Source organism: Mobula birostris, chromosome 10 (assembly GCF_030028105.1).
Source record: "Mobula birostris isolate sMobBir1 chromosome 10, sMobBir1.hap1, whole genome shotgun sequence".
NCBI lineage: Eukaryota > Metazoa > Chordata > Chondrichthyes > Myliobatiformes > Myliobatidae > Mobula > Mobula birostris.
Window position 1 is genome coordinate 148,320,211 of NC_092379.1, and position 15,808 is coordinate 148,336,018.

At 43.5% G+C, this 15,808-nt stretch overlaps 1 protein-coding gene across 4 annotated transcripts in view; it reads right to left on the reverse strand.

Moving 5' to 3' along the window:
- Positions 1-4,697: 4,697 nt before the first annotated feature.
- Positions 4,698-15,808, reverse strand: part of ccdc160 (coiled-coil domain containing 160) — a 38,900-nt gene continuing 27,789 nt past the window's right edge. For 3 of the 4 annotated variants that reach the window (XM_072271114.1, XM_072271115.1, XM_072271113.1), the window contains one exon: positions 4,698-5,700. In XM_072271114.1, coding sequence (XP_072127215.1) covers positions 4,786-5,688 — 903 coding nt within the window. In that variant the 5' untranslated portion in view covers positions 5,689-5,700 and the 3' untranslated portion in view covers positions 4,698-4,785. Of the gene's footprint in view, positions 5,701-5,823; positions 5,909-15,808 lie in introns of those variants that run through there. The other variant, XM_072271112.1, reaches the window with a different exon arrangement.

Sequence of the window (15,808 nt, forward strand, 5' to 3'; positions counted from 1 at the left end):
TCATTACTGGAGCAGGCTTGAGGGTGATTCAAAGTGGCAAAACCAAGGTGAGGCAGTAAGGCCTGGGCCCGAGAGCAAGGGAAGACTGGAGGTTTGACTTATTTAAGCACCAGGATGAATTAGAAATGTCAACTTTGGGCCATATTGAAGCAGTGGGACCCAGACACGAGTCTAACAAAGCAGCAGGACCTGGGTCCAAGAGTGAGGAATGACCCAAGGTTTGATCGATTTAAACAGCAGAACGAATCGGAAAGGTAGGTCACAGGCCGAATCGAGGTGGTAGGGTCCTGGGTCTGAGAGTGAGGAGCCACACGAGGCTTGGAATTTAAGCGCCAGGTCAGATTGAAAAGGTTAAGGTGTCGGGGCCATAAGCGAGGGACATCACAGTTCGGTTTGCTGCTCCACGAAGTTTACTCATCTCGACACTGAATTGAAGATGTGCCCTGCAACTAACAGGCTACTAGATTGGCTGCAGTGATGGCAGCCTTTGTGGCTGTGGACTCACTTTCTTGAACTGCTTGTTCTTGTTGTTTGCACAATTTGTTTTTTTTTCTGTACATTGGGTGTTTGAGTCTTTTTTTAATGGTTCTATTGGGTTTCTTTGTTGTGCGGCTGCCTGTAAGGAGACGACTCTCAAGGTTGTATAAAGTACACATACTTTGATAATAAATGTACTTTGACCTTTTCAACTTTGGAGGCCTGTAACCAGTGGGTGTGCCACAGGGATCAGTGCTGTGTCCGTTGTTGTTTGCCATCTCTTTCAACAATCTGGATGATAATGTGGTAAACTGGATCAGCAAATTTGCAGATAACACCAAGATTATGGGCATAGTGGACAGCAAGGAAGGCTATCGAAGCTTACAGCGGGATCTGGACCAGCTGGAAAAAATGGCAGATAGAATTTGATGCAGACGTGTAAGTTGTTGCACTTTGGAGGACCTACCAGGGTAGGTCTTACACGGTGAGCTGTAGGGCATTGAGGAGTGAGGTAGAACAAAGGGATCTGGGAATATTGATCCATAATTCCTTGAAAGTGGCATCACAAGTAGATACGGTCATAGAGTCTTCCTGAAGTATTGAATGCGTGAGTTGGAATGTTATGTAGAAGTTGTATAAGATGTTGGTGAGAGCTAATTTGGAGTATTGTGTGCAGGTTTGCTCACCTACCTACAGGAAAGATATCAATATGATTGAAATTGTACAGAGAAAATTTACAAGGATGTTGCTGGGACTTGAGGACCTGAGTTATGGGGAAAGGTTGAATGGGTTAGGACTCCATTCTGTAGAGTGTAGGAGAAAGAAGGGTGGTTTGATAGAGGTATACAAAATTATGAGGGGTATAGATAGGGTAAATGCAAGCAGGCTTTTCCCCTGAGGTTGGGCAGGACTACAATGTGAGGTCCTTTTAAGGATGAAAGACAATAACACATAGAAGCAGAACTGGGCTATTTGACCCATTGAGTCTGCTCTATCATGTCATCATGGCTGATCCATTTGTTCTTTCAGCCCCAATCTCCTGCCTTTCCCCCATTTCCTTTCATGCCCTGAAAAATAAAGAACCTATCAACCTCTGCTTTAAGTATAGATACAGACTTGGCCTCCACAGCTGCCTATGGCAATGAATTCCTCAGATTCACTACTCTCTAGCTTAAAAAATTCCTCCTCGTCTTCATTCTAAAAGGATGCCCCTCTATTCTGAGGCTCTGTCCTCTGGTCTGAGACTCTCCCACCATAGGAAACATCCTCTCCACATCCACTCTATCCATGCCTTTCACCATTCGATAGGTTTCAATGAGGTCACCCCTCATTCTTCTGAATTCTAGTGGATACAGGCCCAGAGCCATCAAATGGTCTTCATAGGACAAGCCATTTAATCCTGGAATCATTTTCGTGAAACTCCTTTGAACTCTTGCCTCTCTAAGATAAGGGGCCAAAACTCCTCACAATCTCCAAGTGAGGCTTCACCAGTGCTTTATGAAGTCTCAATATTACATCCTTCCTGTTATATTCTAGTCCTCTTGAAATGAATGCTCACATTGCATTTGTGTTCCTCAGCACACACAAAACCTTCAAATTTAACCTTAAGGGAATCCTGCATTAGGACTCCCACATCCCCTTGTACGTCAGATTTTTGTATTTTTTCCCATTTAGAAAATAGTCAAGCCTTTTAACTTCTTCTACTGAAGTGCATGACCATAGCCTTCCCAAAACTGTATTCCATCTGCTACTTCTTTGTCCGTTCTCCAAAGTCCTTCTGTAACCTCTCTATTTCCTCAAAACTACCTGCTCCTCCACCTATCTTCGTATCGTCTGCAAACTTTGTAACAAAGCTATCAATTCCATCATCCAAATCATTGGTCCCAATACAGACCCACGTGGAACACCAATTCCCACTCTTTGCCTCCTGGCAATCAGCCACTGCTTTATCCATGTTAGAATCTTTCCTACAATACCATGGGCTCGTAGCTTGTTAAAGATCCTCATGTGTGGCACCGTGTCAAAGACTTTCTAAAGATCCAAGTACATAACATCAATTGAATCTCCTCTGTCTGTCCTGCTTGTTATTTCTTCAAAGAATTCCATGGATTTGTCAGGTAAGATTTTCCCTTGAGGAAGCCATGCTGACCATGGCCTATTTTATCATGTGCCTGCAAGTACCACAAAACCACGTCCTTAACAATTGACTCCAACAGCTTCCCAACCGCTGAGGTCAGACTAACTGGCCTATTAATTCCTTTCTTCTGCCTTGCTCCCTGCTGAAGAGTGGAGTGAAATTTTCAACTTTCCAATCTTCCAGAATCTAGTGATTCTTGAAAGATCATTAATGCCTCCACAATCCCTTCAGCCATCTCTTTCAGAACCCTGGACTGTACTCTATCTGTTCCAGGTGACTTATCTACCTTTAGACCTTTCAATTTCTCAAGAACCTTCTCCCTAGTAATGGTGACTTCACACACTTCATGACCCCTGACACTGCAAAATTTCCAGAATATTGCTAATGTCTTTCACAGTGAAAAGTGATACAAAATACAGTTTGTCTTCCATTTCCTTGTCCCTTATCTCGAGCATTGTTTTCGTGATCTGATATCCACTCTTGCCTCTCTCTTACATTTTAACTATCTGAAAAAACTTTTGATATCCTATTTAATATTATTACTAACTTACTTTCATATTCTATCTTTACCTTCTTAATGACTTTTTCAGTTGCCTTCTGTTGGCATTTAAAAGCTCCCTAATCTTCTCACTTCCCACTAATTTTTGTTCTATTATATGCCCTGACTTTGGTTTTTATGCTGGCTTTGATTTTCTCTTGTTAGCCACGGTTGTGTCATCTTGCCTTTAGAATACTTCTTTCTCTTTGGGATGAATATAGGAACTCAGCAGGTCGGGCAGCATCCATAGAGACCATGAGTCCACATTTCGGGTCGGAACCCTTCATCAGGACTGTAGAGGGAAGGGGCAGAGGCCCTATAAAGAAGGTGGGAGGAGGGTGGGAAGGAGAAGGCTGGTAGGTTCCAGGTGAAAAACCAGTAAGGGGAAAGATAAAGGGGTGGGGGAGGGGAAGCAGGGAGATGATAGGCAGGAAAGGTGAAGAAGGAATAGGTGAGGCAACACTCCACTTCTGAGTCTGTTGGGGTCATCTATTGCATCCGGTGCTCTCGGTGCGGCCTCCTCTACATCGGTGAAACCCGACGCAGATTGGGGGACCGCTTCATCGAGCACCTCCGCTCCGTCCGCCACAACAGACAGGATCTCCCAGTAGCCACCCACTTCAACTCTGCTTCCCATTCCCATTCAGATATGTCCATACATGGCCTCCTCTACTGCCATGATAAGGCTAAACTCAGGTTGGAGGAGCAACACCTCATATACCGTCTAGGTGGTCTCCAGCCCCTTGGTATGAACATCGAATTCTCCAAATTCCGGTAATTCCCTCCCTCTATCCCTATTTCACTCTGCCCCCTCCCCCAGCTGCCTATCACCTCCCTCATGGTTCCCCCTCCTTGTACTACCCATTGTGTTTTCCCCTATTCCTTCTTCACCTTTCCTGCCTATTACCTCCCTGCTTCCCCTCCCCCACCCCTTTATCTTTCCCCTTACTGGTTTTTCACCTGGCATCTACCAGCCTTCTCCTTTGAACCCTCTCTCCACCTTCTTTATAGGGCCTCTGCCCCTTCCCTCTTCAGTCCTGATGAAGGGTTCCAGCCCGAAACATTGACTGATCATTTCCACGGATGCTGCCCGACCTGCTGAGTTCCTCCAGCGTGTTGTGAATGTTGCTTTGACCCCAGCATCTGCAGAGTATTTTGTATTTGGGATGAATATATTCAAAAAAAGGCAACATGTTCAAAAGGAACTTGGAGAATTCTTCACTCGGAGGGTAGTGAGAGTGTGGAACGAGCTGACAGCAGAAGTGGTTGGGACTGGTACAGTAGTAACTTCGATAGGTATACAGAGAGGGACAAAACATGGGAAACTGGGACCATCCTGGTGTAAACCATAAACACGAGATTCTGCAGATGCTGCAGGAACTCAGCAGGAGGGACAGCACCTATGGAAATGAATAAACAGTCAACATTCATCAGGACTGGACCATGGTTGACAGCATGTATTGAGCCTGTATCTGTGCTGTATTGCTCTTCATAGACTGTGAAAACAATATTAAACGCATAAAATCAATTTCTTTTATTTCCATAACCAACAAGTTCATAGTTGCATGATTCGATTGAACTCAGCTGATATTTATTCCAACATGAGAAAATTAATTTTTATTTATTTAGAAATTCAACACTGATAGTTTGAGTTTGAAGAAATTAAACAAGCAAAATGTTTACATAACAACTCCAGATCTTTCTTGTTTCGAGCATTTTGACACTTTTCGGCTTGTAGTTCAACTTTCACCACATCCAGTTCCAGCTGTAGTTTATTCAGCTCAGTAGCAGATTGTAGTTTTACCTTCTGCACCAAGACAGCTTTCTCCAACTGATGTTGCAAGGCCTGTTGCTCCAGAGACCAGAGGAGCCTTTGCTTACCCATTTGGAATTCCTGAGCTTCTAGCCTGGCCTGCTGCACTTCTGACCTCAGCTTACTTACATTCATCAGTTCATTTTGGAGATCTTCTCTGAGAATTTGAATTTGTAAATCTTTTGCATAAATTTCTTGTACATTGTGAATGTGTGTTAGAGCTCTGCCCTGTAGTTCCTGTTGGGCTTTGCACAGTTCAGTCCCTCTCTTTTCCAGAATTTGTTCTAGTTGCTTGCAATTTGCTTTCAGCTGTAGCATTTGTGAATGAGTAAGACCCAGCTGTGCCTTTATCATGCACTGTTCCGTATTTTTACATAAATCTGTTGGTCGTTCAGCACTGGGGACGTTCAGCTCTTCCATTCTATGAGGAAGAGTTTTACATAAACTGGCCGATTTATGCAGCTGAAGGTGATTTTGAACAACCTGATCTTCGATAGGAGTCACCTTATGTACAATCAGCCCTTCGGTGTATTTTTTTCGTTTTGCTTTTTTTTGCTGTTGAAAATTCTTAGTTTCCTGCAGGTATATATATTCAATTCTTTTAGCTCTGCCGGCGGCAAAGCGTTCGGAGAACTGCAGGACCTGTGCGCTATTTCTCACAAATAAGTCCTCTAGACTAAAGCGAGGAGGAAATAAATCCTGAACCCAGTGTTGTTTTTCCATTTCCGGGAATTTCTGTAAAAAAAAATGCCAGAGTTACTTTCAGATGTGATGGAACAATCTTAAACAAACTGATGAACAGACTGAAACTGCCGCCCGTTCACACAGCGTCAGAAAGCTGGGTGTCCATCAACTTACTCGCTCCCTCCCTGTCCCCAGACAGTCACCACCGCCAACACCTCTGCAGACCCGGTTGCCTCGGATATAGCGGACGTTCCGGAGATCGTGGGGCGGGGCAGAGGACGGTGGCCGAGCGACTCGAGAGCGGGAATTCAAATCAAGGTGAGGCGCGAGTGCACTGCAATAGTGAACGGTGGCTCCTTCATCCTCATGTACCTGGAGTCAGTTTCATCCTTCACCTTCTGCTAACACCTCTGGGAGGCTATTAATCAACATGTAACCACAAATTACTCGTTGTGGCAAAGACAACTCGCCGCTTCGAGACACGAAAGGGCGAGTGGCAGTCTGGTCTTCCATTCAAAAAAATACTGGCTGATGTTCACTCTCCGCATAGTTTTCCTATAATGCCTCCATATCCTTTGACATACAGAAACGTAATCATCTCTGAAGTTATACATTTTACCACACAAAAGGCAGTGTATTTTTAAAATTGTAAATTATATCTTGCTCCAATTCCATTTATAAGTTTGCAGATGATACCACCATGGTGGGTTGCACCACAAAGAACAGTGAGTAAGAGTACAGGAAGAAGATAGAGAGCCTAGTGACATGGTGTCATGACAACAACCTTTCATTCAATGTCAGCAAAACAAGAGAGCCGGTCATTGACTTCAGGAAGGGAGGGGGAGGCGTACATGCTCCTGTCAATAAAGTTCAAAGTAAATTTATAAAGTTCAAACTACATATATGTCACCATGTACCTGAGATTCATTTTCCTGGCAGCATACTCAATAAATCCATAATAGAATAATAACCTAAAAGAATCAGTGAAAGACTGTCACCAACTTGGGCATTCAACTAGTGGGCACCAAAAGTGTTGGGGTGAAGAGGGTTGGGAGCTTCAGGATTCTAGGAGTGGCAACGATGTAGATGCCATGATGAAGAAGGCTCACCAGCACCTATACTTCTTCAGGAGACTAAAGAAATTTGGCAAGTTCCCTTTGACCATCACTAGTTTATATTGATGCACCATAGAAAGCAATCTGTTAGAATCAGGTTTAATATCACTGGCATCTGTAGTGAAATTCATTGTTTTGTGGCAGCAATACATAAAAACTGTAAATTGCAGAAAGAAGTATATATATTTTAAAAAGGTAAAATTAAATTTAGTGCAAAAAGAGAAAACAAAAGTAGTGAGGTATTGTTCATGGATTCAATGTCTATTCAGAAATCTGATGGCAGAGGGGAAGAAGCTGTTCCTAAATCGTTGAGTGTGTGCCTTCGGGCTTCTGTACCTCCTCCCTGATGGTAGCAATGAGAAGAGGGCATGTCCTGGGTGATGGAGGAGGGTTCTTAATGATGGATGCTGTGTTTTTGAGGTATCGGAACCTGTCTCCTTGCGAGATTTCACCCTCTTGAAAGACATTGTGACATCACTCACCAAGACAGAGATCACAGGGTCAGCGGGCGCTGCAGGGATCCTCATAACTGTAGTATGCATGAAGGGCGTTAAGCTCAACTGGGAGTGAAGCATCACTGCTATTCATGATGTTAGGTTTCGCTTTATAGGATGTAATGGCCTGCAAACCCTGCCAGAGTTGATGTGCATCCAATTCCACTTCTAACCTTGATTGGAATTGTTCTTTTGCTCTTGAGATAACCCTCTGTATTCATTCAGACTTGAAGATGGATCCCTGAATACAGTCTGAATGCATAACAGTTTGGTATGACAACTGCTCTGCCTGTGACCAAAAGCAACTGAAGAGATTCATGGACACAGTTCAGTGCATCACAGAAACAAGCCTTCCCTTCACAGACGCTGTCTACACTTCTTGCCTTCTTAGTAAACCCTCCAATGTAATCAAAGACCCCATCCACACCAGATATTCTTTGATACTGAAAGCACATACTATCAAGTTCAAGAATACTGTTAATAAGACTATTGTACGGACCCTAGTACAATAAAATAGACTCTTGACCTCACAATCTATCTTGTATGATCTTTCACCTTATCGTCTACCTGTATTGCACTTTTTCTGTAACTGTGACACTTTGTTCTGCACTTTTTTATTGTTTTCTCTTGTTCTACCTCAATGTATTGAATAATGAATTGACCTGTATGAACAGTATGCAAGACAAGCTTTTCACTGTGCTTCGGTACATGTGACAATAATAAACCAATTTAATTTAGTGTCCATATGCTGAAACTATTGCAGTTGTAACAAGCAAATAGGCAGGTAAATATTTGGCCTTTGGAGTCAGAGAGTTGTACAGCATGGTAACAGGCCATTTGGGCCAACTCTTCCCTGCTGACCAAGTGTGTAGCTGAGTTAGTTCCATTTGCCTGTGTTTAGCCCATAACCCTTTATTACTGGGGGATTCAAATTCGGGAGTAAAGACTTTGCCAATGTTAATAGGTGCACTGCAGAGAGCATCCCATCCAGATACATCATAGCTCTGTGTATTAACTGTTCTGCTTGAGATGGCAAAAAACTTCAGAGGTTTGTGAACACAACTTAGTCTATCACAAGAGCTTCCCTCCATTGACACTCCTGGATATTCTTGTTTCTTCCCCCTTCCATTGGGCAGAAGATACAAAAGCCTGAAAACACAAACTATTCGACTCAAGTATAGTTTCTATCCTACTGTGATCAAACTCTTGAATGGACCTGTTGCACAATGAGATGGTCTATTAATCTCACAATCTGCCACATTATAATCTTGCATTTTATCATTTACCTGGTACTGCAGTTTTTCAGCATAGGTTAAGGGTGAAAGGAGGGAGATTACAAGATAACTGACGGGCAACCTTTTCATACAGAGGGTGGTGAGCTCTGATTGAGAAAGTAGTTGTGGCATGTACAATAGTACATGGAGGGGCAGGGTTTGGAGGGATATGGACCAAACACGGGAAATTTGGACTAGCTGGGTGATGAGCATGGATATTTTGGGCTGAAGAGCCTGTATCCATGCTGTACTGCATTACGGGAGGCACAGATATGGTCGATAGTCAGAATCATTTTCCCCAGGTAGATATGTCATTCCAGCCTTGGGTGCAGCGCACAGGGAAGAGGGTTCTCACAGCTCGGCGGTGCTTGTTTAAAAGGAGAGCTGTGCAGGCATTCGGTGTCATTCCGATGGCCCAATCAGTGGCAGGAGCAGCACACAGGAGGTTTCTTGCAGGTCAGTGGAAGCAGCTAGGAGTAATTAAAAGTACAGAAGGGAAATGTGGAGTGGCAATTGTTGGGAGTTGGGCCAGTGGTGAGTGGGAGTATCAGGCTTTGGCTCAAAAAAGGCTTCAGCTTGGAAGAGGGGTTGTTCTGGGTAAGTTGTTCGGCGAAGTTTCTGTTTAGGTTTCCTTTTTCTTACTGTGTCAGGTGTACTTAGTGTAGGTTAAATGGCCATTCTGTGTTCTTCATGTTGGCTGTCGGAGTCCTGTGACACCCAGAATCTCCCAGGGAACTACATCTGTGTGAAGTACATCCAGCTGCAGCTCCTTGAAGACCGTGTTAGGGATCTGGAGCAGCAGCTGGATGACCTTCGGCTTGTACGGGAGAGTGAGGAGATCATCGATTGGAGTTACAGGGAGGTAGTCACCAGTTAGTGCAGAGCATCCCTGTGGCCATTCCTCTCAATAATGAGAATACTGTTTCAGATGCTATTGTGAGGGATGATCCCCACAGAGACCAGATTACTGGCACCGACCGTGGGTCCATGATGCAGAAGGGAAAGGGAGAGAAGATGAGACTGGTGGTGATAGGGGACTCAATAGTTAGAGGAACAGACAGGAGATTGTGTGGATGCGAATGGGACACATGGATGGTATGTTGCCTCCCAGGTGTCAGGGTCAAGGATGTCTCAGATCGTGTCCACAGCATTTTGGAGAGGGAGGGAGATCAGCCAGATGTCTGGGTACATATTAGTACCAATGACATAAGAAGGAAAAGCAATGAGGTCCTGAAGAGAGACTTTAGAGAGCAAGGCAGAAAGCTGAGAAGTAGGACCTCCATGATAGTAATTTCTGAATTGCTGCCTGTGCCATGCACCAGTGAGGGTAGAAACAGGCTGATTTGGCAGATAAATGCGTGGCTGAGAAGCTGGTGCAGGGGGCAGGGCTTCAAGTTCTTAGATCGTTGGGATCTCTTCCGGAGGAGGTATGACCTGTACAAAAGGGACAGATTGCACCTGAACCCGAGGGGGACCAATATTCTCACAGGCTGTTAGAGCAGTTGGAGAGGGCTTAAACTAATTTGGCAGGGGGATGGGAATCGGAGTGAAGGGACTCAGGATAGGTTGGATGGTTTAAAAAAAACAATGATAGTATGCAGCAGAAAAAGGATCAGAAGATGTTGAATCCTTCTGGCAACACACACATAGATGCTGCCTGGCCTGCTGCGGAATTTTGTGTGTGTTGAATCCGCTGGTTGAGTTAAGAAACTGCAAGAGTATAAGGATGCTGATGGTAGTTATATTCAGGCCTCCGAGCAGCAGCTGGGATGTGGACTACAGATCACAACGGGAAATAGAAAAGGCATGCCAAAAGGGCAATGTTATGATAGTCTTGGAGATTTTAACATGTAGGTAGATTAGAAAAATCAGGTGAGTAATGGATCCCAAGAGAGAATTTGTTGAATGCCTACGAGATGGCTTTTTAGAGCAGTTTGTCATTGAGCCTACAAGGGGATCAGCTATACTGGATTGGGTGTTATGTAACGAACTGGAATGAACTGGAGGTGATTAGGGAGCTTAAGGTAAAGGAGCCCTAGGAATCAATGATCACAATATGATTGAGTTCAACTTAAAATTTCATAAGTAGGAAGTAAAGTCTAACATAGCAGTACTTCAGTAGAGTAAAGGAAATTAGTGTGGTATGAGAGAGGAGTTGACCAAAGTAAATTGGAAGGAGCTACTGGCAGGGATGACAGTAGAGCAGCAATGGCGTGAGTTTCTGGAAAAGATGAGGAAAGTGCAGGATAAATGTATTCCAAAAACAAAAGAAATGTTCAAAAGGCAAAACAGTACAACCATGGCTGACAAGGGAAAGTCAAAGCTAATGTAAAAGCAAAAGAGAGGGCATACAACAAAGCAAAAATTAATGGGAAGACAGAGGATTGGGAAGCTTTTAAAAACCTTTAGAAAGCAACTAAGGGAGGGAAGAGATGAAATATGAAAGCAAGCTCGCAAACAATATCAAGGTGGATAGTAAAAGCTTTTTCAAGTGTATCCTAGATAAAAGAGAGGTGAGAGTAGATATAGAACTGCAAGAAAATGAGGCGAGAGAAATAATAATGGGATACAAGGAGATGGCAGACGAACTAAATGAACATTTTGCATCAGTCATCACTGTGGAAGACACTAGCAGTATGCCAGCTATTGAAGGGTGTGAGGGAAAAGAAGTGAGTGCAGTTACAATTACAAGGGAGAAGATGCTCAAAAAGCTGAAAGGCCTGAAGACGCATAGGTCACCTGGACCAGATGAACTGTACCCAAGGGTCCTGAAAGAGGTAGCGGTAGAGATTGTAGAGGCATTAGTAATGATCTTTCAAAAATCATTGAAGAAAGGAGGAAGGCAGCAGAAAGGAAATTATAGACCAGTTAGTGTGACCTCAGTGTTTGGGAAAACAGAGTCGATTGTTAAAGATGAAGTTTTGGAGCACTTGGTGACACGGGACAAGAAAAGACAAAGTCAGCATGGTTTCCTTAAGGAAAAATCTTGCCTGATAAACCTATTACAATTCTTTGAGGAGATTACAAATGGGATAGATAAAAGGGATGCAGTGGATGTTGTATATTTGAATTTTCAGAAGGCCTTTGACAAGGAGCCACACATGAAGCTGCTTACCAAGTTAAGAGCCCGTGGTATTACAGGAAAGTTACAGGCATGGTTAGAGCATTGGCTAACTGGTAGGAGGCAGCAAGTGGGAATAAAAGGATCCTTTTCTGGTTGGCTGCCAGTGACTAGTGGTGTTCTGCAGAGTCGGTGTTGGGACCGCTTCTTTTTCTGCTGTAGATTAATGATTTCAATGATGGAATAGATGGCTTTGTTGCCAAATTTGCAGATGATACGAAGATTGGTGGAGGGGCAGGTAGTGTTGAGGAAACAGGAAGGCTACAGCAGGACTTCCACAGGTTAGGAGAATGGGCAAGGAAGTGGCAAATGAAATGCAATGTTGGAAAATGTATGGGAACCAGCATGATAGTGCCAGCAGGTTTACAAGTAGATGTTGAATGTAACATGAATGTAAGGAAGGACAAGCCAATGCAGACAGAGAAAAGAGTTAAATTATACCACCAAGGCAAAATTCAAAAGGGCGAAGAATGCAGGACTGAAGGTGTTGTATTTAAATACCGTAGCATGTATCGAAAGGACAGGCAGGAAGGCATAGGCGGTGGTGAGACTCTGTTGATAAGAGATGGAATTACATCTTTAGAAAGAGGTGACATAGGGTCAGAGAATGTTGAATCTTTGTGGGTGGAGTTAAGAAACTGCAAGAGTGAAAAAACGATTATGGGAATCATATATTGGCCTCCAAATAGTAGCCAAGATGTGAGGTTGAGATTGCAATGGAGCTGAAAAAGGATGTAATAAGGATAATGGCAGAATTGTAATGGGGGACTTCAATACGCACGGGGATTGGTAAAATCAGGTTGGTGTCGGATCTCAAGAGAGGGAATTTGTTGAATGCCTATGAGATTACTTTTTACAGCAGATTGTGTTTGAGCCCACTCAGAGAAAGGCTATCTTAGACTGGGTGTTGTGTAATAACCCATATCTTATTAGGGAGCTTAATGTAAAGGAACCCTTAGGAGCCAGTGATCATAATATGATTGAATTCATACTGCAATTTGAGAGGGAGAAGCACAAGTCACATGTATCAGTATCACAGTGGATTAAAGGGAATTACAGAGGTACAACAGAGGAGCTTGCCCAGCTGGATTGGAGGAGGGTACTTGTGGGGATAATGGCAGAGCAGAGGTGGCTGAAGTTTCTGGGAATAGTTCACAAGGCAGAGGATAGATATGTCCCACAGAAGAAGTAGTTCTCAAATGGCAAGGGAAGGCAACCGTGGCTGACAAGGGACGTTAAGAACTGCATAAAAGCCAAGAAAAGGGCATATAAGGCAGCAAAAATGAGTGGGAAGTTGGATGATGGTGAAGGATTCAAATTCCAACAAAAGGCAACTGAAAAAGCTATAAGAAGGGATAAGATTAACTATGAGGGCAAACTAACCAATAATGTAAAGCAGGATAGCAAAAGTATTTTCAAGTTTTATAAAGAGTAAAATGGAGGTGAGAGTTGATATTGGACTATTGTAAAATGATGCTGGTGAGATAGTAATGAGGGACAAAAAATAACAACTGCACTTAATGGGTTCTTTGCATCTGTCTTCACTGTGGAAGACACTAGCAGTGTGCCAGAGGTCTGGGAGTGTCAGGGAGCAGGAGTGAGTGCCATTGCTATTATAAAGGAAAAAGGGCCAGGCAAGCTCAGAGGTCTTAAGGTGGATAAGTCACCTGAGAGAGGTTGCTGAAGGGATAACAGATGCACTAGTCATGATCTTTCAAGAATTGCTTGATTCTGACATGGTCCCGAGGACTGGAAGTTTGCAAATGTCATTCCATCCTTTAAGAAAGGATTAAGGCAAAGGAAAGAAAATTACAGTATAGGCTAGTTAGCCTAACATCAGTAGTTGGGAAAGTGTTGGAGTCTATTATTAAGGATGAGGTTTCAGGGTACTTGGAGACTAATAATAAAATAAGTCAAACTCAGTATGGTTTCAGTAAAGGGAAATCTTGCCTGACAAATCTGTTAAGAGTTCTTTGAGGAAGTAACAAGCAGGGTGGACAAAGTAGAGAGAGTAGATTTGATTTACTTGGATTTTCAGAAGACATTTGGTAAGGTGCCACACATGGGGCTGCTTAACAAGATAAAATCCTGTGGCGTTACAGGAGAGACGGCCATGGATAGAGAAATTTCTGACAGGCAGGAGGCAGCGTCTGGGAATGAAAGGGGCCTTATCTGGTTGGCTACCAGTGACTAGTGGTGTTCCTCAGTGGTCAGTATTGGGACCGTTGTTTGTCAATGATTTGGATAATGGAATTGATGGCTTTGTGGCAAAGTTTGCGAAGATAGATGGAGGGATAGGTAGTGTTGAGGAAGCAACGTGATTGCAGTGGGAATTAGACAAATTGGAAGAATGGACAAAGAAGTGGCAGATTGGTAAAAGGAGCAATAGTACATACTGTTATCTAAATGGGAAGAAGGTTCAAACATCAGAGGTTCAAAGGGACTTAGTTGGAGAGCATTTTGGCTCCAGCAACCATAATTCTGATAGTTTTAAGATAGTGATGGAAAAGTTCAAAGAAATAAATAAGCAATAAATATCGAGAACATGAGATGAATAGTTCTTGAAAGTGAGTCCACAGTTCAGTGTTGGGGCAAGTGAAGTTATCCCTTCTGGTTCAGGAGTCTGATGGTTGAGAGGTCATAACTGTTGCTGAACCTGGGGGTATAAGTCCTGAAGCTTTTGTATCCTCTTCCTGATGGCAGCAGCAAGAAGAGAGCAAGTCCTGGGTGGTGGGATTCCTTGATGATCGATGTTGCGTTTCATTTAGATGTGTTCGATGGTGAGAAGGGCTTTACCGGTGATGAACTGGGCTGCATCCATCACCTATTGTAGGATTTTCTGTTTGGTTGTAGGATTGAAGAGGTCCACAAGTGAGGGTCCTAAATTGGAGCAGGGCTAAATTTGGGAGAATTAGACAGGTAGATTGGATGAGCCTGTTTGAAGGGAAGTAAGAACATTAAAGCCTGTGACAGAGAATCCAGGAGCAGCCTGACAAGCTTAGAAAGGATTAAGGCAAAGGAAAGAAAATTACAGTATAGGCTAGTTAGCCTAACATCAGTAGTTGGGAAAGTGTTGGAGTCTATTATTAAGGACTCCTGACTAAACCTGACAAGCTTAGGGAATTCCAGCTGATGAGAGATAAGGAGGCTTTGTTCAAGAAAAATAAGAAAGCAGGCATTGGAATTTGAGAGTCCTGGATGGGTGAATTGCTTGGTGGACTATAAATTGGCGAACAATGGAAGATCAGGAGAGCAGAGAGTTAGGGTGAGACGTAAAATTAAGAAAAATCCCAAGAGGTTCCATTGGGATAATGAGTAAAATGGTGGCTGGGGTGCAATGGCGATGGGAGAGGTTCAAGAGGATTGGAGGTTTCCAGATGTTGTTCCCTTATTCAAGAAAGGAGTAGAGATAGCCCAGGAAATTATAGACCAGTGAGTCTTACTTCAGTGGTTGGATACCCAGAACAGATCCCAGAGGCACACCACTGGTCACTGACCTCCATGCAGAATATGACCCGTCTACAATCACTCTTTGCCTTCTGTGAGAAAGCCAGTTCTAGATCCACAAAGCAAGGTGCTCTTGGATCCCGTGCCACCTTACTTTTTCAATAAGCCTTACATGCGGTACCTTATCAAATGCCTTGCTGGAATCCATAAGCAATACATCCACTGCTCTATCTTCATCAATGTGTTCAGTCACACCCTCAAAAAATTCAATCAGGCTTGTCGGGCACAACCTGCCTTTGACAAAGCCATGCTAAGTATTCCTAATCATATTCTGCCTCTTAGGATCTTCTCTATCAACTTAGCAACCACTGAAGTAAGACTCACTGGTCTATAATTCCCCTGGCTATCTCTACTCCACCTCTTGAATAAGGGAACAACATCTGCAACCCCCCAATCCTTCGGAACCTCTCCAGTCCCCATTGATGATGCAAAGATCATTGCCAGAGACTCAGCAATCTGCTCCCTTGCCTCCCACAGTAGTCTGGGGTATATCTCATCCAGTCCCAGTGACTTATCCAACTTGATGCTTTCCAAAGGCTCCAGCACCTCCTCTTTTTTAATGTCTATATGCTCAAGCTTTTCAGTCCGCTGTAAGTCATCCCTACAATCACCAAGGTCCTTTTCTGTAGTGAATACTGAAGCAAAGTC